The sequence below is a fragment of the Cyprinus carpio genome, chromosome A9 (genome assembly GCF_018340385.1).
Source record: "Cyprinus carpio isolate SPL01 chromosome A9, ASM1834038v1, whole genome shotgun sequence".
In the NCBI taxonomy this organism is placed as follows: Eukaryota; Metazoa; Chordata; class Actinopteri; order Cypriniformes; family Cyprinidae; genus Cyprinus; species Cyprinus carpio.
This window is the reverse complement of record NC_056580.1, coordinates 719,337-746,767: the sequence shown is the minus strand read 5'-3', so window position 1 is coordinate 746,767 and position 27,431 is coordinate 719,337. Positions and strand designations below refer to the sequence as shown.

Genomic DNA, 27,431 nt, shown 5'->3' with positions numbered 1-27,431 from the left:
TGACTTGATTAACTTGATTTGTAAAGGTATATGAGCTGGTACTTACTGGGTCTGAGAACCATCTGTTTAGGATGTTTGGTCTCTGTTGGTCTATGCAAATCACCTTCTTCATGTCCTCAAAGCTTGGGTCACTCGACACTACGTCATGGAATGGGGGCTTGTAATCTTCAACAATACCTGCACAGTCAGTGAATACGAAACACATTTGGAACTCCCCCATGAAAAAAAAAAATGAACAGCCATTATTATCAGAACTTACACTGGTTATCAAATTACACAGATAATCACTGAGCACCAATTGTGCTAACTGTAATGTGTCTGTCAATACAAAATTCAGCTTCATCAAGAACGCAAGCAGTGCTGATTATATAGAGAGTACCGAAGCCATTAGACAAAAGAGAGCAATAGGGATCCATTTTAGATGAGACACAGAGGGAATCAGACAGGCCTCTGAAGACATTACTGTAACAACCCTTTCAATGTAAAGGCAGTAGAAACCCAGTAACGTGCACCCACAATCATACACAGACAAAGTTAAACTAAAACGTGCAGTTTTGTTATTCAACTTTGCACTAATAGTGAAGTGATGGACCGAAGTAACCTTATGCCATTTGCAGTCTCCCTACATTTTAAGGATAATACAAAGACGTAAAAAAAAAAATCCTCTCACATTCAACTGCTTTTATTTCTAGCCAATTTCTGTGTGTTTCAGAGTCAGTAGAAAGGTCTCTTTAATGTCCTATGTTATTATAACTGTAACTTTAATTGCCTGTATTGCACCTGTGTATGCGAAGTAATAGTTTATGATTTATCGCTGAGATTTACAGTGCACAGCATAAATGAGTACACACCCTCTAAAACATAAATTCAGCAATTACTCTTGACTTAGAAGACATGTTAGGGTTCTTTGGAGCTGTAATGTTCCAACAAGTCTGCTTGATTAATTACCAAAAAAGAATGCCAAAATTATTCACCAAAATAAGATTTTCTTATCAAAGTGATAAAATTGTGTGTTGCAAAAATGAGTAAACCCTCCTGAAAGTTACTAAATAAAACTAAAAAAAGTGTATAGGTTTAAGGCTATTTTTTATCAACAGGTAAGAATATTAAACCAAAACTTTTAAAGACATATTATTTTTGGATTTGGATTTTTTTATATAGCCCACTGAATCATACTCAGACTTAATGCTGGCAGTAGTGGAACCACTTGGGAGAGAACTGTCAGGTGACTTATTTCTTAGCATAAAAGAGGACATTGGTACAAGAGGAATACCAAATTATTGTTTTAAGTGTAAAAATATAGTAGAAGTATCACCGACATTCAAAAACAATGGACTTGTGATAAGGCTCCTGAAATAATCAGGTCTTCACTTTAAGTTTGATGAGTGAATTTTTGCTAGAAAAAGAGCAGGAGAAATAACATGCAAGTGTCTCAAAGCCGGCAAAAGCTATGAAAAGAGTGACATCTTTATCTCACAGAGTATGACGCAGCCTGCAGAAGTGACATGGTTGTTTATCCACACCAGAACTACCAACTGTAGCCAAAGCAAAATAAACTTATTTAACCTCTTCCAGGGCCCATATTTATAAAATTGAGACTTCTGGGAATCCATACTCTGGTCTCAAGAGACCAAGTCAATCATTTTGGATCCAAAAGCATCCAAAATGTTCTGGTGTTGCTAGAGGAGGAGTACAGTGAGAAGTGCTTGGTACCCACAGTGGCGTTCAGTTGTAGTAAAGCGTTAATACAGGGATGAATGAGTGCTGAAGGTGTGAGGGAGTTGTGTTTTATCAATGCTGGCATGAATTCACACACTACTGTGTGATGTAATACAAAAACTTGAAACAGAAGTTGCTACCCTACTCTCATTCCCTGCATTATTGGCCATTTTTCAGCATGACAATGAATATATTCATTCTCCCAAGGTGAAAATCCTTCAGTGGACATGTATTTCACTCAATCTTAACGCTCTTGAGCAGCTGTGGGGGATTCCATAGAGACGAGCTGAGCAAAACTCCCCATTAAAGACCAGGGTTCTCATTTATAAATGTTGGGTATGCACAAAATGGGCATAGAAAATGTGTATGCAATTTTCCACACACATATCGGGATAAAAAATAAACTTGCCGTAAATATGTATGCAATGTACGGACATTCTAGACCATGCGTACTCTTTTTCCTGGAGTGAGAAAAGTAATGAAGTAAACAACAATTTTAAAATCTGTTTTCATTTTGATATACACATTTACATTAAATATTCCACTCTCAATTATGGAGATTTTTTTTATTTATTTAATTTTTTTATTTTACCTTTATTTAACCAGGTTAATCGGTTGAGAAAAGGTTCTCATTTGCAACCGCGACCTGGCCGAGATAAGACACAGGGTACAAGGCAACATGAAGTTACACATGACATACCGACATTCAAATACACAGTCATAAATATAGAAGACATTCAGATTCAGTTAAAAGTACTGGATAATGTACAATAGTTTAAAAATGTAAAATGGCAGTGCAAGAAAAATAGCAGCAGGATAATAGTATAGTCCAACATGGGTAAATTGATAATGTGCAAATAAATGCAATGACAGCTATTCAGTTGAATATGTGCAAAAAATACATAAGACTTTATTCGCAAAGAGCATCAACATGTACAGTGGTCCGTCAGTAAATTTGAGAGTAAAACTTTAAAAGTAGTGATCGAAACAGTAGATTCTAATTTGGGAGACTTTTGTAAAGTGTTCCAATCATTTGCAGTAGAAAAATTAAAAGAAGAGTGGCCAAAAGAGGTGCGGGCTTTTGTAGGGTCTAGAGAGATATATTTACTCGAACGCAGGTTAAATACAGGCACTGATATGGTTATTAAAGTACTTAGGTAAGATGGTGTTTTGCCTAATATGGACTTGTAAATTAACTGATACCAGTGATTTAGGCACCGGCTGTGTAACGAAGGCCATCCAACTAGTGAATAAAGAGTGCAGTGGTGGGTGTTGTATGGGGCTTTAGTAATAAAGCGAATAGCACTGTGGTAAACAACTTCCAATTTCTTGAGTAAAGAATTAGAAGCAGTTCTGTAGACAACATCACTAAAGTCAAGCATTGGGATGATGGTCATTTTCACAAGGGCCTGTTTTGCAGGAAGAGTAAATTAAGCTTTATTTCAAAATAGAAACCCAATCCTGGACTTGATCTTTGACTGGAGATGGTTTATGTGGGTTTGAAAGGAAAGCGAGGGGTCTAGCCAGACCCCTAGGTATTTATATTTCTCCACATATTCCAGCTTAGACCCATTCAGGGTGGTGATGTTTATTGGGCACGAAGATACAGAATGTGTCCGATTAAAAATCATGCATTTTGTTTTATTAGAGTTTAAAGCCAATTGAAGATCACAGAAGGCTAATTGAATGTCTTCAAAACTCTTTTGGAGTTTTTCTAAAACGTTTTCCAAAGTTGAGCCTGAAGTGTACAGAACGGTGTCGTCTGCGTAGAGATGAATAAGAGAGTTGCCCGCAGCACGAGCAACATCATTGATGTAAACAGAAAAATAACATCGGGCCAAGGATCAAGCCCTGGGGCACCCCCATAGATACAGCCAGAGGCTCAGACAGCAGACCCTCAGACTTAACACACTGAAATCTATCAGTGAAATAATTAGAAAACCAAGAAAGGCATGTGTTTGAGAAACCCAGGGCCTTAAGTTTCCCAATAAGAATACTGTGATTGACAGAATCAAAAGCTGTGGCAATAAAAATAGCAGCACAATGTTGTTTTTGGCCTTGAGCTGTTATAACATCATTTAGGATCTTTAGTGTTGCTGAGGTGCACCCATGACCAGCTCTGAAGCCAGACTGCATATCAGAGAGGAAATGATGTGACTCAAGATGACCTATTATCTGTTTGTTGACTTGACTTTCAAAGACTTTTGAAAGGCAGGGTAGGACGGAGATGGGTCAATAACAGTTTGGGTCTATAGGGGACCCTTTGAATATGGGAACAACTGCAGCAACTTTCCAGTCTTTAGGTATCTCTGATGAAACACTTGAGAGATTGAAAAGGCTGGTAATGGGTGAAGCAATAATTGCAGCTGATATTTTCAAAAAGAAGGGGTCCAGATTGTCAAGTCCAGCTGATTTGTGTGGGTTGAGGTTTTGTAGCTCTCTCAAGACATCTTCAGTTTGAATTTCAGCAAAAGAGAATTGGGTAGATGCAGCCAGGTGGAATGCATGGCCAGCCATAGTGAAGTGCTTATTGAATCCCTCTATTATAGTGGACTTGTTGGTGGTAACGATGTCTCCTAGCTTTAAAGCCGTGGGCAGTTGGGCAGAGATGTTCTTGTTCTCCATTAATTTGACTGTGTCCCAAAACTTTTTAGAATTGGTACTGCAAGAAGCAAATTTATGTTTATAGAAGCTAGCCTTAGCTTCCCTCACTGCCTGTGTGTATCGATTTCTGGTTTCCTTAAAAAGCTGCATATCGTGAGAATTAATTGAGGCAAGTGCAGTCCGCCATAGAATGTTTTTGTGCTTGCTGAGGGCGGTCAATTCCGGAGTAAACCAAGGACTATATCTGTTTTTAGTTCTGAACTTTTTAAAAGGGGCATGCTTATTCAGGATAGAAATAAAAGCATCCTTAAAAAAGAACCAGGCATCTTCCACATATAGTATCAGGTCAGTGTCCTTCCAGGATACCTGGGCAAGATCTATTAAAAAGGCTTGTTCACTGAAGTGCTTTAGAGAGCGTTTGATGGTGATAAGAAGAGGTTTTTTAACTGCAGACCTATTACGAACACATGCGATGAGACAGTGATCACTTAGATCCTGACTGAAGACCGCTGGAGTATATTTTGAAGGCACATTAGTCAGAGCTATATCAATTAAAGTGCTTTTGTTTGCAGATTTTAAATTATATCTAGTGGGTTCATTAATCATTTGTGTAAGGTTGAGTGCATCCAGCTTAGACTGTATATTTTTTGGGATGTTTAACATGTCCAAATTTAAGTCTCCTAATAGTAAGAACTCAGAAGATAAATATGGGGCAATCAATTCATTCTATAAGACAAATGGGAGCTGAAGGAGGTCTATAACAAGCAGCTACTGTAAGTGACTTATCTTTGGAAAAGTGGATTTTTAAAATTAAGATCTCAAACATTTTGGGGGTAGACCTAGATAGAACAATGGAACATTGTAGGTTATCTCTGCAATAGAATCCAACTCCGCACCCTTTTGCAGATCTGTCTTGACGAAAGATATTGTAGTTTGGGATAGATATTTCTGAATTTTTTGTGGATTTCTTAAGCCAAGATTCAGACACAGTTAAGATGTCAGGGTTAGCTGAGTGTGTCAGTGCAGTCAGTTTTAGGGAGGAGACTTGTAATGTTAATGTGCATGAAACCGAAGCTTTTACGATTACAGAAGTCATCAAATGAAAATATGTGAGGCGTTACGCTTTCAACAGAGGTTACAGGGCCAGGATTTAACTTGACGTCGCCTGAGGAAAATAAAAGGAGGAGGATAAGAGCCCGGATAATGGCTATGAAAACTGGCCGTTTAGTGCACTTAGGAAAATAAAATAAAGGGATAGGATTATGAACATAGTACAGTGAATACAGAGATTTAGGAACGAGCAATGATATCACTGCCTGAATATGAAAAGGAGGTGAACCTAAGCATTGTGTGACAATAAAGGCAATTGTGTCTCTAGAAAAAACAGTTAAATCAGATGAGGTTATAGAGAAGAGGGGAATTGAAAAAACAGATGATCCTGGTACATGATGAATGGAAGATTTACAATGGAGTAGTGCAATGGTAAAGATCAATAGCAATAATGAGCGAGACATACTGATATTGTAGGCAGCATAAAACAGTCAACCGGACCAGTGCGATCACTGGCCAAGCGTTGCGCATGCGCACAGGGTCCCACGTCAACACCAACACACCGCAAGCATATCTCTCCTGACACAGCACTGTTCTGGTGAAGCAATGTGTAATCCATTAAGTAATCCAAGAGTCCCGTTAAGTATATGTGGACCGATTCGCAGAAATTCTAGAAAAACAGCGAGGACCCGGAAGCGTTTGAGGGCAGGGTTAGCCCAGGGTTAGCCACCAAAGCTAGCCTGCCAATGATAATAACTGAAATTACATAAAGCCATTACGCAGAAGTTAAAATTATATGAATTTAGGCATGTTTAGTGGATGTGCTTGATCACTTTTCCTGTGGCATGCTGTTTTAATCACAGCGAGGAGTGCTATAGGTGCACAATAATTCATCTTCAAACTAAACTGCATATCTCATGTTACGAGAAAATATTTTAGTGAGAACAATGGTAAATGCGCATTAATCAGTGCACAGTTGCGGAATGCACAGTGGTGGAACGGTCTATATCGTCTGGTTTGAATAGGTCCAGTGATAATATCTTACTGTACAACCACAGCTGCACAGAGGTGTTGATGCCATGTGAAGGCATCTCCACAACATTATGAAAAATACCACTGTATTTGAAGGATACAACGTGAAGAAAATGATAATTGCATGTTTTATTTTTAAAATAGGCTACTTTGTCAGTGATGCGCTGAGTCAGACAATTCTATTTACACTATGATAAATATAAAGGGGAAGTCGTGGCCTAATTGTTAGAGAGTTTGACTCCTAACCCTAAGGTTGTGGGCAGTGTTGGGTGTAACGCGTTACTAAGTAACACGCTACTGTAATTAAATTACTTATCCACTGAAAAGGTAAAGTAAGGGATTACTGCTCATTTTTAGGTAATTTAATTACAGTTACTTTTAAAGTATTTGCATTACATACAGTACATTATTTCAACAGTTCTAAAATCAATATTGAATTTGAAATCTAAAATTAACTTCTAAAGATAAAATTGAATGCAGTGTCTTTAACCCTCTGCATGCCAGCGCGTTCACTTTCAGTTTTTTTCTGATTCACAGAGAAACCTTAAGTACTCAGATAGAGATAAGACTAAAATCATTCGAATCTAAAAAGGGCCTACTTTTATTTGTGTACACTGACAATAACAGCAAAACATTGTGCTTTTGCAAAATAAACAAAACAAACGGTGTGATTTCTGCCGTCTATTTCTCCGTGAGCAACTTTCTACATGTCATAAACTCAGCGAATATTTGGCACAGAGACATGAGAAATATGTCTATAGAAAGCTTGTGTCTACTTTTAAATGAACAAATTCAAATCAAAAAATGAATATTCTCTGATTATGTTATCCGTATGAAACTAAAGCGAGATACAGTCTTTCCCGTATCTGAAAGCTTGAAGTGTCTACTTTTAAATTAATGAATTCAAATTGAAAACAAATATTCTCTGATTATGTAATCAGTATGAAACTAAAGCAACGTGCAGTCTTTTTCCGTATCTGAGCTCATTATATGCAGTCACCTGTGCGCAAACACCCTCATCTAGATACAAAAAATAGATTAAAAAAAAAAAAAAAACAAGATTCGTCTAATTTTCATAGTTTTTGAAAGAAGTCCTGCTATAAGGAATTTACTTCAGAAGAACAGCGCGTTTTGAAGAAAAACGGCTTTATTCAGCAAAGAAGATAATTTATGTAATTTATACACTACACTAGTTAACGTGTTATTTTTAGATTAACCTGTATGGATTTTACTAGTTGGGCTTTTCCTGAACATCTTGCCAAACTGAAATGTATTGTTTAACTTTTCTTAAGCTTTTTTGTTATTTAGATATGTTATTATTCAGAGTACTTCTATTTGTTAACTAAAGAATGTTACTTTTTTAAATAAAAATGTTTAAGTATTACAGTTGTTTTAAAGCTAAAAGGCTAAACTATTCTATGTTTGACTCAAATTGAAAGAATAAAGAGTTTAATTTCTATTAAGGTTTATAGGGATTTTAAGATGTAGCCTAATTAGCGATTTGAATAATTAAGTTACTTATTGAGTAGTTAGTAAAGTAATTAGTAAAGTAATTAATTAGTAAAGTAATTTAAATATAATATTGATGATGTAATAAGTAATAGTAATTAATTACTTTTTGAAAGTAACAAAAGTGTGTGCACTTTGGATGGGTTAAATGCAGAGCACAAATTCTGAGTATGGGTCACCATACTTGGCTGCATGTCACTTCACTTCACTTCAATTCATACACTTAAAATAGCTAAAAGATGTTCACCTTATCAGCAAAACTCCAGAAATTACATTTGATTTGAATTGTTTAAAACAATTAAAATACTACTTGGACAGTGGAAAAGAATGAGATCAACTCTATTCTTAAATATTTATCTGAGAACTATTTTAAACAGTTTTGGTTTTATGGATTTTGATATATTTATGCTAAAACATAAGAATACTGGTTGATTTTTAGCAATAAAAATTGTGTATGGCACAAATGGCATTTATACTATGTATCTCATATTTCCTTGATGTCTTGTACCTTTAACGGTGTTAAATATGGTCTCACGTAGATGGGAATATGCATGGAAATTATATGCAGATGAGGTTATGCATAGTAAAACTAGGCATTGTAAGTTCCATATATGGTGATTTCGGGGAGGAGTCGGGGTGGAGATGCACGTACGCACATCTTCCCCTGACTGGGATTTATAAAGGGATTTTTGCGCAGGTTCTGGCGTACACATGGTTTTATAAATCTGAAAACTTTTGTGCGTACGCAAAATATAGCTTTTGTGCATACGTACACTTCTAGGATGAAATCTACGGAGAGTTTTATAAATGAGACCCCAGAGCATTTAAAGAGGTCACTAAAAAGTTTTTAGTTTTTCAATAACCACGCATAAATATTGTTTTCTCAAAAACACAATCATGTACATACATGCTATTTACATATTATTGTAGCCCAGTTTGTACTGAATACAGTGTTTTCAGACTTTAGCCATGTATATGTTTATAAGCAACTGAAAAAAGCACAAAAGTCAGGGCATGTCAAAACTTCTCCAGACCCCCAAAACCCCCTTAGACCTCAGAGGGTTAAATTAAATTATAATTAATAAAAAACAAAAGCAATCTATTTTAAAATGTCATCTGCAGGAACACATACAATCTATCCTCTAAAAACAGTAACCGTCATTTACATTTTAATTGATAATGGCATTATCACCACCATAGTGATCTGTCCAAAAAGAACATTTACTTGCTTTTGGCACTTAGCATGTGTTCATTTTGTGCCTTCGTTTTGTGGGCACAATCACCCATCTCACAACCATTTCTTCATTTTCGCTTTCTGGTACTGTACAGTTCAGTGTTTAGGCCACTTTGACATTTTACTTATTTGGTGTTATTCAGGATGCAAATCACTATTTAAAATTGACTGACTTGTAATTGTTTGACAGGATAATTTTCTCTCAGTGACACAGAGCACCATCTTTTCCTCCTTGCATCACGTGACTCTCCATATTGAAAGCAACTTAGCCAAGCGCAAAAGCAGAGACCCCATACGAAAAGTTAACCATGATTTAAATATAAGTATACAGTAGTAACCACTACAAATATCTATGGTTAGTGTAACAAAACCTTGGTTAATTTGTGGTTACCATGGTTTAGCCATAGTAACAATGCTTTGTTGGTTTAATCTGTAGTAAAACCACGGTTCATTATTCTAAGGGATACATAAAAAAGTGAATGCCAGGTGTGATAGTGAATCAGGTGTAAAGATATACATACCATTACTTATTGTCCTTCTAGCAATTTCCCACAGCACAAGTCCAAAGGCCCAGATATCGACTCGTTTGTAAGACTCAAAGCAATCTGTCTGAATGGAGTCATCGAGAACCTCGGGGGCCATGTAGCGCTTGGTCCCAACTTTAGGATTATTCCCTACGTCCAGCTCATTTGTGTCCTGAAAATGCATCACGGCGAGACCTGAAGAACACAAATTTGTGACCAAATGTGACAACCATTATCACATAGTACATGATCTATAGTAGCTTTGCGCGACACACATTAAGAAAGGTTAAACAGTGTTCCATTGTGCTATCTAATTGTAACGGAGCTGACAGAACAGGAAACATGCGGATCCAAAGGCAAAGCTTTATTAGACCACATGGTAAGACAGGCTAAGATCAGACACCAGCAAATAGGAACAGAGGAGACAAGACAAAGAGTGATGCATAGGCGGGCATGGATCTGTGATCTGCGAACAATATCCAATAGGGTAGTCCAATGGGGTCATCCGTATCCAGGCAAGGGGTAGACAATGTCCAACAGGGCCAAGACTAGAGAGATAAACTAAGGCAGGCAGAAGGTCGAGGCACAGGACTAAACTAGAATGATTAAACTAAAGCTAAGACACGAAATAACCAGAATAGTAGAACTAAGACTAGGAATTAAGAACCAAGGCAGGGAACTAGAATGGTTGAACTAAGGCTAAGACACGGAATGAAACTCAGACAGGGAAACGGCTCTGCAAAGTAGCTAACGCTTTTGAGTGCTAAACGTTAACAACACTTGGCCCAGATGAGCAAGAGAGTGAGCCTTTTGTAGAGCGTGTGAATTGGCCTCAGATGTGCATGTAATCAGTGAGATGCATTTTGGGAACTGTAGCCCAGGGTGATCTGTGACAGTCTGTGTGGTGCAAGAGTCAATGTAAAGCACAGGCACATTCTGGTGGCGATCGGACAGAAGACTAAAAACCAGGTTTGTTACACTAATAACCATTTCCGAGCAAGGCATACTCTTTTTCAATGAATTCTGCACAGGTCCCTGGGTTAGACACTTGTGTATTTATACAGCCCTTTTTTCTTGTGTGCATTTTAGATTTAAAAGATCCCACAAAATGGTTTGACGTATCCAGTTTTCTTCCCTTTGCTGATGTCCTTCCTACTGAAACTGGAAATTGGGGACAAACAAAATCAATCATTTCCAGATTGTATTTATGATTTGTGAAAGCTGAGATGTATTTGAGATGCATGTGCTGAAATTTATAATATGGGGAAATCTAATTTCCTTCTTAAATGTTGTATTGCACCCTCTTGAGGGGATATACAACAATTCAGTTACATGAGACATTAAGTAAATATGAACAAGTTTCAGAACGTCTAAGTTCTGAAAAACATTTTGGCTGAACATCAAGGGGAAAAAGCAATGCTAAGTGAAAACATCTAGTCCCATGCAGACAACATGTTTTCAAATCCGGTGACTAAAAAGAACGTTCATTTTGTTAATGTGCTGTATGTAGCTTCAAGAGCTATACAAAAACACATCTCGTGTTCCACTTGTGTAGAGAAGAATTTGTTAGCTGAAAGCTACCTAATGGGTTTTTCGTTAGGGTTTTAGGGGGAAACAACTGCGATTTTTTTCTAATAACAGCCTGGTATTGCAGAAATGGACTCAGAAACTAAGTGAGTAAGGGAGTGAAGTGTATTTAATAAAGACAACTAAAATAAAGTGTCCATCCTCCATGAGCAAATAGCCCGCTTCTGCTTTATAGTTATTTGCGTATAAAGGGCAACATGTTCAACAGGTAAATACTGAGGGAACAAACAAATGATTTTCACTATTAGAAACTGGACAACAAGTGAGTGATGGACGGAAGTAAGCAACAAAATATTTAGAGATTTTAACAGTCAAATAAGTCCATTAATCGACCCTCTTTGATTTATGAATCATTGAATGAATATAAAAATACCTATATACAAAAATAAACACAAAGATTTGATGTTAACCTTTTTTTTTTTTTTTTTTATAAAAATCTGAGGTTCGTTCAAGTGTAAAGACCAATGATTCATTAGGTTGAAAGACTGTAGGGTTGATTTAATGACAGTTGTTTAAATCGGTGCTGTGAGAAAGAATTTCTAACACAAGCGTATTTGAGATGAACGTGCATACATTTACCATAATGTGTTATCTTTTGATTATACCTTCAGTTCACAATTGAATGCACAAATGAAATTAAATTGAATGTGCAATAATTCAACTGTCTGCTGTCAGTTACATCACATAACCGTAGATCGCATGATGGTTTTTTAATGTTTGCTGACATTGTCCAAAATATACTTCACAGTAATATTTTAAATATTCTAATATGAATGGCATATGAAACAACAGCATGCATACAATAAATGATTTTGCTTTGTTATTCTTACCGAGGTCTGCAATGCAGCACTGGCCATTTTTTTTGACTAAAATATTTTTGCTTTTTAAGTCTCTGTGAGCGATAGCTGGTTTGCCCTGTGTGCCAAAGATCTCCACGTGCAGATGGGCCAGGCCACTGGCGATGGACAGTGCCATCCGCAAACAGGCAGAAGCATCCAGCATGCTGAGTTGCAGGTAATCGTAGAGAGAGCCCATCTCATGAAAATGTGTGATTAGCCACAACTGAGTGCTGGAGTTACGCGATGTCATATCAGATGCAATAAAGCCTGAAAAAAAAAAAAAGAAAAGGTATACTTTATTTAAGGTAAAGTTATGGTTGAGTGAAATTATTGAAATTATTATATTTTATTTGTTGTTTTATGTTACAAAACTGAGGTACACTAATGAAAGCAAAGCACAATAATATCTAGGGGTTTTATTAAAGGTTTCATTATTAAATGATTTACCCAGAATGTTCTCGTGTCGAAGCAGGACAGTGTTGTAGATTTCTGTCTCTCTGAACCAAGATTTCTCATCTCGAGATGAGAATATTTTCACAGCCACGCTTTCTCCCTGCCACTGACCCCTCCAGACCTCTCCATACCGACCTTTACCTGACACAAAACACACATACACGTTTGAGGACATATTCTCAAAAGTAAGGTTTTGTTAAATATATATAATTTTACCCTATAGTAACAGTGTCATTTTGTGCAAACGGAGATACCATCTTTTAAAATTCTGGCAGTTTAATGCCTACAAAAACGGCTCGTAGGTACTACAACAAGCTACTTCCCGGGTTCGTTATGTCACAAACCCAGAAATTTACATTTACATTTAGTCATTTTGCATACGCTTTTATCCAAAGCGACTTACAATTGGAGAATACATAAAGCGATTCTTCATAAAGAGGCAAACAGACACAGGCATTGTTCAAATAAGTACAAGCTAGAAAGGGAAGGAATAAATACATTTTTTTTATTATTATTTATGATGAGTTTTCAGCTGTCGCTTGAAAATTTTCAGGGATTCAGCATGCTGGATAGGGGTGGGAAGAACATTCTACCAGCCAGGAATGGTGAACGAGAATGTTCTAGAAAGTGATTCTGAGCCTCTCTGTGATGGTACCACAAGGCATTGCTCACTAGCGAATCTCAGACTTCTGGAGGGGATGTAGATTCATAGCAGTGAGTGGAAATAGGCATGGCTGTTCTATATGCAAGCATCAATGTCTTGAACTTGATGCGAGCCTCAACCGGTAACCAGTGCAAGGAGATGAAGAGAGGTGTGACGTAGGCTCTTTTGGGCAGTTTGAAGACCAGTCGTGCCGCTGCGTTCGGAATCATTTGTAGAGGTTTGATTGTGCTTGATGGAAGTCCAGCCAGAACAGCATTGTAGTAGTCGAGCCTAGAAATGACAAGGGCCTGGACAAGAAGTTGTGCAGTATGCTCCGTTAGAGGGCCTGATCTTTCTGATGTTGTGCAATGCAAACCTGCAAGATCGAGCAGTCTTTGCAATGTGGTCTTTGAAGGTAAGCTGGTCATCAAAGATTACACCAAGATTTCTGACTGAAGTTGATGGGGTAATTTTAGAAGGACCTAGCTGGATGGGGAAATTTACACAAACCCCACCCACGGGAACATTCAATAAATGTGCATGTTGCGTGGCTTTAGAGAAGTTTCCGGACAACGTGCAGTACGTGGTAAATTAATCACAACACACTGGGCCAGCTAACCTATCTGAGTATCATAGAAACAGGAAGTCAACTGGCCGTTCAAATGACAATGGACACAGCGGCGAAATGAAAAATAAGGCATTTTTTTACACTCCACTCCATAAACACAATCAAGCCAAGGAAAAAATCAGTCAACCAACCCTTTAAATCAGTTTTAAATGAGCTACTAACCTGTACAAAAAAAATCTAAGAAACACCTTATGCATAAGAAAGAACAATGTAAAGATGGTGTGGGGACATACCAACACACTCGCTGAGAGTGATCTGTCTGGCTACTGTCCTCTGGACCAGGAAAGGTAGTCCAGAGCCACTACCAGATGTACAGGAATGATCCAACAGATCCTGAGAGAAAGACAAAAATAAAGAAAAATACAGCCGTACATTTACCCTAGTACAGCTACATTTGTTCATTTGGACCCTGCAATACACACACTTATACACAAGAGAGCACTCACTGAACAGCCACATTCCAATATGAGGGAATGAGGAAAAAATGCACCAGAGGCCAAAACCACAAAAACCATGATAACCATATGTTTGCATCATGAAGAGAGACTTTTAGGGAGCAGGATTCCAAAACACACAGAACAATTACTGCATGATCCTAAAAAACTGAACTTCAGAATTATTCACTTTTCTGGTCCTTAGAATCACTGTCTGAACAAATTAATCAACACTTTTAGTGTATCAGATTCAGGACAGTCACCTCATAGGCCTTGGAAAACAGATTTTAAGTGTTTTAATAAATCTCACTCCCAGCATTGGCACAGACTTTTTATTATTCTCAGTCAAACATTAGAACGCTGAATATTTGCTTTGGTTGCCAAGCTCTCCACAGAGATCTTTGAAAAGAGCTTGAAAAAGATCCAACAACAGCAACTAAAGAGCCAGCTCAGCAAAAACACATCACAATACTCACAAACTCACCAAAACAATGCAACTTTTCTGACAAAATGTGTTTAGACACAGAGAGAAATGCTGGGGATTCTGACATGGTGTGTTTGTAAGTTTCATAAAACATTTTATCATATGTCAGCATAAACAAAATCCTGTTGCTATTAGAAACCATTATAATTTTTTTTTTTTAAATGGATTCCAGATGTTAAATTGATGTACATTTTTGCATGGATTTATGAGACGTTTCATTCATTTCAATCAATAAGCTAAAAAGCATTTATGCTTATATAAAAAACACACACACACACTCACGGTTTTACTATTGTAAATGTCCTTACTTTTTTGGTAGTGTAACCACATATGAACTATTTATTGTAGTCCTTTAAATGGAGCCCAAGCCTTTTCAAGTAACTTAAAAAAATACTTGAAATTTATTTGACCTTTTACTTGAATTTTCAGCATAAACTCAATGTGTTTAAATCACAGACTGATAACAGACTTTGGTGTGTGTAGGTTTTCCTCACCGCGAGTGTGCTCTCTCCCACATTAGATGCAATCAGACCATCGATGGTGCCATACTCCGCATCATGAGCAGTCAGATGCTCCATCTGGTGATGGTGAATACAACGGAAGATCATGATAGCCACACCAGACAGAATCAGAACGATGACTGGAGCCACAATCACAATGGTCAGTGTTGTCACACTATAGTTGGGGCCCTCCACCACTAAGAGACATACAGAGATTTAAAAAGAAACCATTTTACATTGCAAATTTCAGCTCATGTGACATTCTCATGACATTAAGCACATTTAAGCCCCTAACTTGCATTATAATGTGTGAAAAAAAAAAAAATCCCCTTTTTTTCACAATGAGTTCTTGAGCATTGTCAATTTAATTTTTCCATATTGTCAAAAACAATGAAAAAAATGGTAAGGTTTCAAAAGTCATGGAAAACCCAGAAATATTAAAGAGTTTTAAAATTGTGTCAGTTCATAGATATTTCATATATTTCATATGGCTAGATCAGGAATGGGGACCTGGGCCATTGTCCTGTAGAGTTAAACAAGTAGATCCACCTCTAATTAACCCTGTATGTACTGTTCAAGCAATTCTGATTGCTTTGGTTAGATTTTTCAGATGTGGTTGAAAAGGGATGGAGCTCAACATAAAAGGTACATGCAAACTAATTACATATTAACAAAATGCATGTCATGCTGCAGGATGCTGCTGACACTACAACTACCCACATACAATATGTGTGAAGATGTAAATGGCAGGAAAATCGTTTTGTTAATGTGTGAGTATATGTAAAAAATATATAATATATATATATATATATATATATATATATATATATATATATATATACTTTATGTGTGTGTGTAGTATAAATATGGATCTTTCTTTCTTTATGTCCCCTATTAGAATTTCATGGAAAAGTTCATTTATTTCAGTAATTCAACTCAAATTGTGAAACTCGTGTATTAAATAAATTCTATGCACACAGACTGAAGTAGTTTAAGTCTTTGGTTCTTTTAATTGTGATGATTTTGGCCCACATTTAACAAAAACCCACCAATTCACCAATCAATCTCAACAAATTAGAATACTTCATAAGAGCAATAAAAAAAAAACATTTTAGTGAATTGTTGGCCTTCTGGAATGTATGTTCATTTACTGTACGTGTACTCAATACTTAGTAGGGGCTCCTTTTGCTTTAATTGCTGCCTCAATTTGGCGTGACATGGAGGTGATCAGTTTATGGCACTGCTGAGGTGGTATGGAAGCCCAGGTTTCTTTGACAGTGGCCTTCAGCTCATCTGCATTTTTTGGTCTCTTGTTTCTCATTTTCCTATTGACAATACCCTATAGATTATCTATGGGGTTCAGGTCTGGTGAGCTTGCTGGCCAGTCAAGCACACCAACACCATGGTCATTTAACCAACTTTTAGTGCTTTTGGCGGTGTGGGCAGGTGCCAAATCCTGCTAGAAAATGAAATTAGCATCTTCGAAAAGCTGGTCAGCAGAGGGAAGCATGAAGTGCTCCAAAATTTCTTGGTAAACGGGTGCAGTGACTTTGGTTTTCAAAAAACACAATGGACCAACACCAGCAGATGACACTGCACCCCAAATCATCAGACTGTGGAAACTTAACACTGGACTTCAAGTAACTTGGGGCCCTATCATACAACTGGCGCAATGCGACGCAAGGCGCAGCGCAAGTGTGTTTGCTAGTTTCAGTCCGGTGCTGTTCGCATTTTCCCATCCAGCGCCATGTCGTTTAATTAGCAAATGCATTTGCGCCCATTTGTGCGCCCATGGGAGTGCTGGTCAAAAAAAGTGGTGTGTTCAGGCGCATTGCTGGCGCATTGCTATTTTAAAGGAGCTGAAAACAGACTGCGCCATAGACCAACTCAAACCTGGTCTAAAGTCTGGCGCAATGTTTTTTCTTTGTTATTTAAAGAGCGTGTTAGTATAGGCGGGTCCACAACGCGCGTACATGCTGCTTATCAAACACAAGGATGCACAGCAGCACACAAACATGCCAAATATTAAAAATTAAAGGATTGCAATGCATAAGAATTTTTTGTAGGCTAATTAAATATAGAAATGCCTACATGTCATAATGGATAGTCATCGCATGTATCAGAATTAGGCTATCTATTTGCTCGCACATGAGCAGCTCCATTTCATCTTGGAGACGCATTCTGTCTTTACGCTTGCCAAATTCCGCCGTGTAAATAGCAAATCCGTCATGGCACGAGCGCAACTGGCTCTTAAAGGGAATGGAAGATGAGACTCAGATTGGTTTATTGCACGTTATGCCCAAAAAACACACATTACTCATTAAGAGAATAGGGACAACCCATTTAGACCATGCGCCCGGGTGCGCCAACCGGTTTTTTCTTTTTTTGTTTTTCCGTCGTTAAAATAGCAAAAGTGGATTTGGACACGCCCTGAGTGCACCTGCGCCGTGCGCTTTACACTTTGTGTTTAGATCGTTAAAATAGGGCCCTTGGGCTATGAGCTTCTCCACCCTTCCTCCAGACTCTAGGACCTTGGTTTCCAAATGAAATACAAAACTTGTTCTCATCTGAAAAGAGGACTTTGGACCACTGGGCAACAGTCCAGTTCTTCTTCTTAGCCCAGATAAAACGCCTCTGACGCTGTCTGTGGTTCACGAGTGGCTTAACAAGAGGAATCCGACAACTGTAGCCAAATCCCTTGACACGTCTTGTTTGTGGTGGCTCTTGATGCCTTGACCCCAGCCTCAGTACATTCCTTGTGAAGTTCACTCAAATTCTTGAATCGATTTTGCTTGACACTCCTCATAATGATGCGGTTCTCTTGGTTGGTTGTGCATCTTTTTCTTCCACACTTTTTCCTTCCACTCAACATTCTGTTAGCATGCTTGGTTACAGCACTCTGTGAACAGCCAGCTTCGTTGGCAGTGAATGTTTTTGGCTTACCCTCCTTGTGAAGGGTGTCAATGATTGTCTTCTTGACAAGTGTCAGATCAGCAGTCTTCCTCATGATTATGTAGCCTATGAACCAAACTGAGAGACCATTTTGAAGGCTGAGAAACCTTTGCAGGTGATTTGAGTTGATTAGCTGATTAGCATATCACCATATTCTAATTTGTTGAGATTGAATTGGTGGGTTTTTGTTAAATGTGAGCCAAAATCATCACAATTAAAAGAACCAAAGACTTAAACTACTTCAGTCTGTGTGCATTAAATTTATTTAATACACGAGTTTCACAATTTGAGTTGAATTAAATTATTCTAATTTATTGAGATGCACCTGTAGATGTGAAGGTGTGAGAGGTTAATCTCTTAGTGTCACCTCGTACAGGAAGTCTCACAGTGAAGTTCATGTTGCACAGATGAGCCTGACAGCACTCTACTATCTGGTCAGGTGACGGAGGAGTTTTACAGGTTGTGGTGCTTTTATAGTTCACCTTAAAACAGCCTTTTTGAGACACTGGTGTCCCATCATTCAGTGTCAAAGAGGAGAAACACTGCTGACCCATACAGCGGTCCCCTGTTACACACGACCGACCCTCGCACACACACTCATGCTCTGTAGGGGCCACCCTTAACTCCTCATTTAGATAGAAGAGAAGATTAAAAAAAATAGTAATAATTAGTGTGTGTGTGTGTGTGTGTGTGTGTGTGTGTGTGTGTGTGTGTGTGTGTGTGTGTGTGTGTTATGTGTTTTTAAATGCATTGAACATTAAATTAAAAAATTACCTTAATGATTTAAGTCAATGTGAAACTGTATTTGCAATTTTACTTTCTTAATGCAGAGAGAATTTTTTAAATTTGTACTTTTTTTTGTGTGTGTGAATCTTAGGCGTAACACATTCTACTTTCTTAATTTGAATCATGAATGATAAGATAACATTTTTGCAACAGATATAACTGCATGGGTCTGAATGATTACAAACCTTCCAAGAGTAAATCATTCAAAAATTCAAGAGATAGCCTATTTTAATATCATGCTGCAACATGGACAAATCTCACAAAAACTTATCAGGAACATGGTCTGAGTCATATGTAATAATTTGAAGAAAGGACCATAAAAAGCTTTTTTTTTTTTTTTTATTGTATTAATGCAAATTTTCATTTGTTTTGGAGGTCTGTCCATTTTTGTGATATTCACCAATTTTAAATAGCATAAGTGGACTACTTACCCTTTCATCATTACACTTTTGTACATTTAAGGTGTGCGGTTTGAAAAAACGAACAATTATTGTTTCAGTGATTCACCTGTACTTGGCATCTCCACGGTAACATTCATATTACACAATGTTTCCTGGCAACAGTGCACCAGTGAGTCCACAGTCTGGGAGTTTTTGCAGCGCACTGCCACTTCTTCACTACCAACAATGCATCCTTTGTGCTGAAGGGCCATCCCGTTCTCAACAGACAGGGAGGAGAAACACTGCAGGCCAAAACAGTGCTGGTCACCATTGCATGAGAACCCCTCGCAAACACACTCAACATCACCAGTGCTGCCTTTATCTGCAGAAAACACACAAGAAAGACATTTCCTTCCATCTACAATTATGAGATGCTTAGCCAAGACACCTAGATATGCCTCTTTCTTCAACTACAGCACTTTTATGTCAACATGCCCATTGTATCTCAATGGTAGCTGCTCAGCTGACACAGGGCTCATTGGAAGTATGCAATTTATAATGTGACATCATCTTTGCTCATGCTAGCTCATGGGTACTCAGTTCTGCTGCCACACAGTTTTGAACCAGTCACCTAAATCTAAATGCCAAGTGACTAATGACTCTAAAGCTGCAAGAAAATAGCAGCTTATTAGGTGTCCAAGCACCTTTGTTACTACTCTGTTACTATTTTTGTGCTGGTTTTCTTCTTATTATTATTAGGTGTCCAAGCATCATACAACATCTGTCTGACACTAGGTGATGCTAAAATAAGGATTTTTTTATTATTATTTGTATCATTGTAATCATGTGGGCTAGAATTAAAATCATATGATTTCATTTCAGTCTCTGAAATTTTTCTGTTATTCAGAATTTTTAAAAAACTATTTATCAGTGACAAAAAATATAATAAAGTTAAAAAAAAATTTTTAATTCATTTATCATCTGACAGATATGGTAGGACATTTTTGTGTAAGACCCATAACTACTAATTGGTCTTTATCTTGTGAGTGAAACGTCCAAATTGTTATATTTCTTAAGGTTGGAACATTCTACATCACCAGGGTATTCAGTTAAATTACCAAGAGGTCCGGTTTCTATATTTTCTTCTCAATGAAGGTCTGGACAATACTTTTTAGGAATAGTATAAACTTTCATCTGGGCAGCATTAGAACTTTGTAAAAAAAAAAAAAAAAAAAAAATCCTATAAACAGTCAAAATCCAGAGAGCCAAACCAGTGATACCTGAGAATTTTTCACCAAAAAAAAAAAAAACAATCATTCTAAATATAGTTGAAGAAATGTCACAAACATTTGATCTGCAGTGTTTTAACGAAAGTATAAATAGATTTTGCCACTCTTTGTGTTTCTGCTACCATTGTTAAAATAACCACGTAATCTGCAGCTCTTGTAGCATCTTTAGCAATGCACATACATGTATATGTCTCTTGTCAGACCCCTGTTCTACACACTTAAATATGTAACATAAAAGACAAATCTCTGAGTGTGCTTACATGTACATTCTTAAGCTGATTATGCTTAAAGGGGTCATATGATGTTTTTTTAAAGATCATTATTTTGTGTATTTGGTGTAACAGAATATGTTGACATGCTTTAATGTTCAAAAAACACATTATTTTTTCAAATACTGTACATTATTGTAGGTCCTCTATGCCCCGCCTCTCTCAAACGAGTAATTTTCTACAAAGTCCCTCCTTCCAACTGCCAGTGCATTGTGATTGGCCGAGCACCACAAGCACTCATCGGAAATGTAACGTGCCTTTCCATAATCATGAGCTTCATCTTTCAAAATAAATGTAAAGACAGTTAATAATGTCCTTAGGTTTAACATCAGTTCAAGCCCGAAAGTGGAACAGAGTAGCGTGACAGACACAGTGATGAAGCTAGTATGTGTTTGCAGTACACAAGCCATGGATGGTTAAGACAACTGACTCCACTGTGTGACCCTGTCTCTCTCTCTCGCTCACACACACACACACACACACAACACACAAAACTCTGCATTTGAACAGTCAATAGCAAATACTTAAACTAATAACAAAACAAACTTACAGTAGCTGATTCAGAAGCACCAGATTGTCGTAGCAAAGTCAGAATTATCTCCTCCCCTAGGTTCACAAAACGGTCATCCATAAAATGCGTTGCTGTTCTGTTAATTCTTAAAGATTCCTTAATGCATATACTTTCGGAAGACCAAATAAAGTGGTTTTGCTTTCTCCTAGATACACACAGCATCTCCTTGACATGGCTGCTTCAACACTAACTGTGGTTACTGAAACCACACCTTCTTTCTTTGCGTGAACATTTTGGTGGCATTACGCAAATATTTCCACATAATGACGTAGATTATGTGGGGGCGTGTTTGAATGAGCCATGTTAGGGGGGCGTGGCAGAGTCTTTAAGAGTCTTTGATAAAGAATATCTCTTTGGATTTGAGACTTTAGTCTTTGCAACTTTACAGATCTTCTTTATGCACCAAGAGCTTGTAAGACTCCAAAGAAGGGGTGTGCGATATGATTATTTTTGATTGTGGAAGATAAAAATGACTCCACAAACTGCTTTTGAAGAAATATTGTAGGATCGTTCTACAGCACACATTCTATCAGCTACATTTCTGGTGCCTCCGTCATATACTGTACAACACCACATGCATTCACATCAGTGTTGACTCAGTGGTAGAGTTACTCTCACAGGAGTTACTCTTTCATTATTCGCATGTGCTTTTAAATGTTTCATTCGCACGCTGGTCTGACCTGTGCTTTTTCTGAGCGCCATATACACCCAAAGCGCACGCGCTAAAGCCTGTCAAACAGCGCCTGCTTATTGAGCTAAGTTATTTTTTGTGCTAATACTGACAAAACACATGTAGGTTGGTTGTCTAAAATTAAAGTAAAAAGTTGAGAGAAAAACGTATACTTGCCTGTATATTAGATGCGAGCAGGTCTTAAAGGGGTCATATGAAGCGATTTCACATTTTTCTTTCTCTTTGGAGTGTTACAAGCTCTTGGTGAATAAACAAGATCTGTGACAGAATTGACAGACAGCTGACATAATTTTTATTTTTGGGTGAACTATTCATTTAACATTAATAAAACAACAAAACACAAAAAGAAAAAAAAATCACTTGCTGCTCTTGACTGAAGAAATTGAATACAGTTGCTTTAGGAATCTGTTTATATTGTGCTTTATTTTTATATTTGTTCATTCAATTTCTTGAATGCTCCTGCTAAATACACCTATTGTACCTGAAAATAAAGCACTGTTTGTTTTATCTGTATATATTGTGTAGTTGTAATGTGTATCTTTGACATTCTTTTATCTTTGTTATTAAAAAATAAGAACAAAGATTTTTATCTTCGCCCTCTTTGGCCTAGATATCTGCCTTTTTTTGTTACATTGAAAGGCTTTGTCTTTATAATACGGAAATTAGTTTGGCTGTGATGCTCAGACAACTTGCAAAACAGTAAAACCAACATCACAAAGAATTGTGATAAAATCGTGAATCATGATATTTCTAAAAGAAACGTCTCAGGTTACGAATGTAACCATGGTTCCCTGAGTAGGGAAGGAGACACTGCATCCTCTAGGGGTCGCTATGGGGAACACCTCGCCATGACCCGTGTCAGAAGCATACATTGAAAAAACACCAACGAGTTGGCCGGCGACAGCCTCTGACGTCACTATCGGCGCAACTATAAACAGGCACCGGGATAACACGTCATTCACTTCTTCGTCTGAAGCTTGCGTCTGAAGCATGGCAGGGAGCTAGAGGACGCAGTGTCTCGTTCCCTACTCAGGGAACCATGGTTACATTCGTAACCTGAGGCGTTCCCTTTCAAGGGAACTTCGAACTGCGTCCTCTAGGGGTCGCTATGGGGAGCAGTATACCCACGCCGCCATGCTGAGGGGAGTGCAGGCCAGAATCATGGCGACCACTAAGTACCAACTCTACCATTTCCATGGGAGTTGCCCCTGGGACGTTTAGACGGCTGTCTGTGACAGTACCCCTTACGGCCAAAGGCCTAAGCTACATACCCAACTTAATTGTTAGGGCATCGGCCCGGGGTAGAGCTGAAGGCTTGGAATCAGGAAAGATTCCTTTAAAGGGATACGGCTAGGAACCTAGCATTTTATACTAAATCTTGCCTGTCACACAGGGGCTACCGCTTGCTTCTGCAAAAGCTTGCTGAAGGAGCTGTCTCAACAGATCTCCAGTAGCAACAGCCTGTTTAGATAGGTATCCGAGGATACATAGGTGGAGTGGCGCCCAAGATGAACGGGGCTTTTACCAACTCAAGAAAGGGCACGAAGCAACCGCACAAAGCCCTCACCATATAGGATTTTAGAAAGAATGCAGAATACTAGCGTGCAAACTTACCACAGTGTGGATTTCAGAAAGTGTGCAAAGACTTCACGTGCACACTTACCATAGCATGGATTTTCAAATACTGTTCTAAGGAAGGGCTCTCGTGGCACTCTGATAGAGCAGCTCATAGATGGAATGGTGCATCTCAAAACAGTATGTTTGAGAGTCATCAACTCGATCTGTGGAAATAATGCTGGAGCGCTCTGGGAAAACAGTGAACTCAGTCTCATATGAGAGGAGAACTCCTGAATCCAGAGTAGCGCACTCATAGGCGAGCCTTCTTGGAAAAGGGGAGCGCTGCTAAACTACCACGAGAATCGCCCAAATAGCCCCTCATGTTGAGGGAAGTGATGCTTTAAGTGTATAAACGAATACACACTGGCTGAATGGAGCCCAAGGAACCAAGGTCTAATCATCTCAAGAAAGGGAATGAGGCGGAGCGCGTAACCCTTACCATACAGGATTTCAGAAAGTGCGCAGAGCTTGCGTGCACACTTACCAATACTTGGATTTTTAGAAAGTGCGCAAAGTGTTCACGTGCACACTGACCACCATGTGGTTTTCAGAAAGTACACAGAGCTTAGCATGTGTACCTAAACGTTCCTAAGCATCGCAGAGGCGCTGAACCGCACAGGAGAGGCAAGCTCAAATTTTACAAACCTCTAGCGAGGGGAGCATCACCTGAGGCAGCATATACAAGAAGACTTTTGTAACTGCCACCTTCACTTCCCACTGGATGCGACAGCACCTAAGCGGCCAGGAGACCCCTCAGGGTGACCTGGCTGGACATCCATGAAATTCCCTGCAATGCTGTGCCAGGCCTGATGATCAAGGAGGCTCCCGCAGAAACCTGTGATCTCAGCCGCCTAATACCGGAACATGAAGCCGGATGGCTGGTGCTGATGAGTGTTTAGTAAACACTGTAACTGAGCACTGCAAAGGAAACTCACAGAGTTTATTAGTAGACACATAACCACCAGCAATTTACACATAAGTATATACAGAAAGGGTTATTTTTATACTCCCACCCCCCTGCGCTGGAGCCCCCCTTAAGGGGCGCCTCCTTTTAGTCCGGACCATCAGTAAGGTGGTTGCTATGAACATAGAACCAGCCAAAAACATTATAGGTCCAGCATAGGAGACTGTTATGCGTTAGAGGTTTCCACCTAACCTCGATCAGGTGGAGAGCTGGTGGTTACAGGGGAATTAGGAAGGGAAGGATAAAAGCAGAAGTTAAAAATCCCTAAAGGGAACAAGTAGATACCTCAGTATCACTCGGACTCAGACAAGAACGCTGCCTCATCTGGATCACATCCCTTAGGTTCTGCTTACCTCCTTGTGACCCACAATTCCTCTTACCCTTGCCCGCAGGTGGGGGAGGAGCGCGAGTCACGACACTAGCCTTCTGTGCCCGTCTTTGATCCTCAGATCGAGAAAGGCCAGGACCCCTATGTTGTTCGGGCTCAGACCTGGACCTTCGTGGAACGAAGGATCTGAAAGCAGCAGAGTGCGCCTTCGTCTCCCAGAACCTCTCGATCACCGTCTCAACGGAAATACTGAAAAGTTCAGAAGGCGAAACCTGAGCATCGAGAAGAAAGCCTTTTCTTTCTTCCCGATGTCTACCAGGTTCATCCACAGAAGTCTCTCCGCCACCACCATGGCCGCCATAGTCCTGCGCTTGGCAGAGGCGGCCTGCTTGGTAGCCTGGAGAGAGATCTGTGGTGTGGTGCAACTCGGCTACCTGATCAGGAAAAAGGCCTTCGCCTCTATCCAGGTCTCTAAGCAGATCAGTCTGTTATGCTTGAAGCACCACCATCGTGTGTAATAAAGCCACAGCCTGACCTGCTGCTGCGTATGCCTTGCCATTTAAGCGAGATGGAGGGCAAGGAGGGAGATTAAGAGAGGATGTCTCCCCCGCAGAATGAAAGCTCTTTCTACAGGGGGCATCCTCTCATAGCCATTTTCGCGCATCGCCACGATGTCGGCAAAACTCTTATATTCCGAAACCGATGGATGCGAGAAGAAGGAGATCAGGCAGAAATGGAAGGCTCACCTGAGCTGGAGGGCTATGGTCAGAAAGATAAAGCTCATCGAGGCGTGATCCATAAACTCCAACAGCTCTACATACGCAGGGCAGGAGAATTGAGAAGGCTCAGCCTCAGCTTCTTCACCATCCTCAAACCCAGCAGAGCACTAACCTCAGTTTCAGAAAGTGTTAAAGATATAACATCATCCTCCCGAGGCTCTCTCTCGTCCGCCGCCATTATGAGCACGAAAGGGAAAGTCCCTCTTTAAACCATTCAGACAGATCCACCTGAAATTCTCACGAGCTCATTCTCCTCCGTGCCTCAGCAGCGGCGGGTCCTGAACCGCGGGAAGCAGATAGCTGCCTTTTTTTTTTTTTTTTTCTCGGAAAGAGAGACGAACGAGAGCAGAGCTTTTTCCTTGAAAAAACGCTTGCAATGCACGCAGATCGCCTCCTCAAAGACATCGCGTGCGTGCTCTTTATTTAATTGAATGAAGGATAGATATTGTGTGTGATTGGGTGTAAAATATGGCGGAAAGGTATGTGTGTATTGTGTTGTCGATTGATGCCGACAGGGTTGATGGAATGGTATAGAGCACTCTTACCGGTTCTTTCAGATGCACGCTTCAAACTGTTTTTGAAGAGAATGACGTGTTATCCCGGTGCCTGTTTATAGTCGTGCCGGTAGTGACGTCAGAGGCCGTCGCCGGCCAACTCGTTGGTGTTTTTTCAATGTATGCTTCAGACACGGGTCACGACGAGGTGTTCCCCATAGCGACCCCTAGAGGACGCAGTTCGAAGTTCCCTTGAAAGGGAACCATTATATGATATTTTTTCCATATCGCCCACCCCTTCTCCAAAGAGAAAGGAAAACTTGAAATCGCATCATATGACCTCTTCAATAAGCCAAAAACACACTTGGTCATGTAAACGCGGTAACCCGTTTTCTTTTATCAGAGTAAGCTCATAAACAGCATAAGCATAAACCAGTCGCAACAGGTAGTTTTTTGCCTCTTACTCCGATTTTGCTCGCCATGTAAACGTCTTTCTGTTGGCTTATTGAAGTGTGCATGTGTGATACGTGACAGGAACGCATCGTTAGTGCAGACTTAAGCACATCTAGACCAAGCAAACATCTTGCAGTAAAGAAAGAAGGAAATATATCACAAAAGTGATATAAAGTGATGTGGTGAAGTTTTTTTTTTATTAATAAGATGATGATAATGTTTTGTTATCTTGTGGTGCAGAAGTAGTAGTGGTTGTTTAGTAATGATGCTTTTTTTATAACTGCATGAGAGGATAATATATGAGCTGTAAGTTTACCGACATGTTGCAAGTTGACATGTTGCAAGCTTAATTTAACATCACAACTAGGGGTTACATAGACTAGTCGAGTAGTCGAGTGATCGACTACTTTAACCACTAGTCGGCGCTGTCGGAAACAATCGACTACTCGAGCGTGCATTAGCCATAATGCATGCACAGTTTCCCTACAACGATATTGCTTGTAGCTGTTACTTTCTATCACTTTCTCTCTGTTACATGTCAAATTAAAATATGTAATTTAATAATTAGAGGTGTGCCCAAAGCCCAAATGGCACGGATAATGGCTTAAAAAACTTAAA

The 27,431-nt window shown here is 39.1% G+C and overlaps 1 protein-coding gene across 2 annotated transcripts in view; it reads right to left on the bottom strand.

Moving 5' to 3' along the window:
• Positions 1-27,431, bottom strand: part of LOC109089726 (activin receptor type-1-like) — a 57,581-nt gene that overhangs the window by 6,840 nt on the left and 23,310 nt on the right. The window contains exons 2-8 of one of the 2 annotated variants that reach the window (XM_042763103.1): positions 19,486-19,740; positions 15,235-15,437; positions 14,056-14,155; positions 12,546-12,692; positions 12,090-12,365; positions 9,670-9,867; positions 47-177 (exon numbers count right to left, since the gene is read on the bottom strand). In XM_042763103.1, coding sequence (XP_042619037.1) covers positions 47-177; positions 9,670-9,867; positions 12,090-12,365; positions 12,546-12,692; positions 14,056-14,155; positions 15,235-15,437; positions 19,486-19,740 — 1,310 coding nt within the window. The remainder of the gene's footprint in view (positions 1-46; positions 178-9,669; positions 9,868-12,089; positions 12,366-12,545; positions 12,693-14,055; positions 14,156-15,234; positions 15,438-19,485; positions 19,741-27,431) is intronic. The other variant, XM_042763104.1, reaches the window with a different exon arrangement.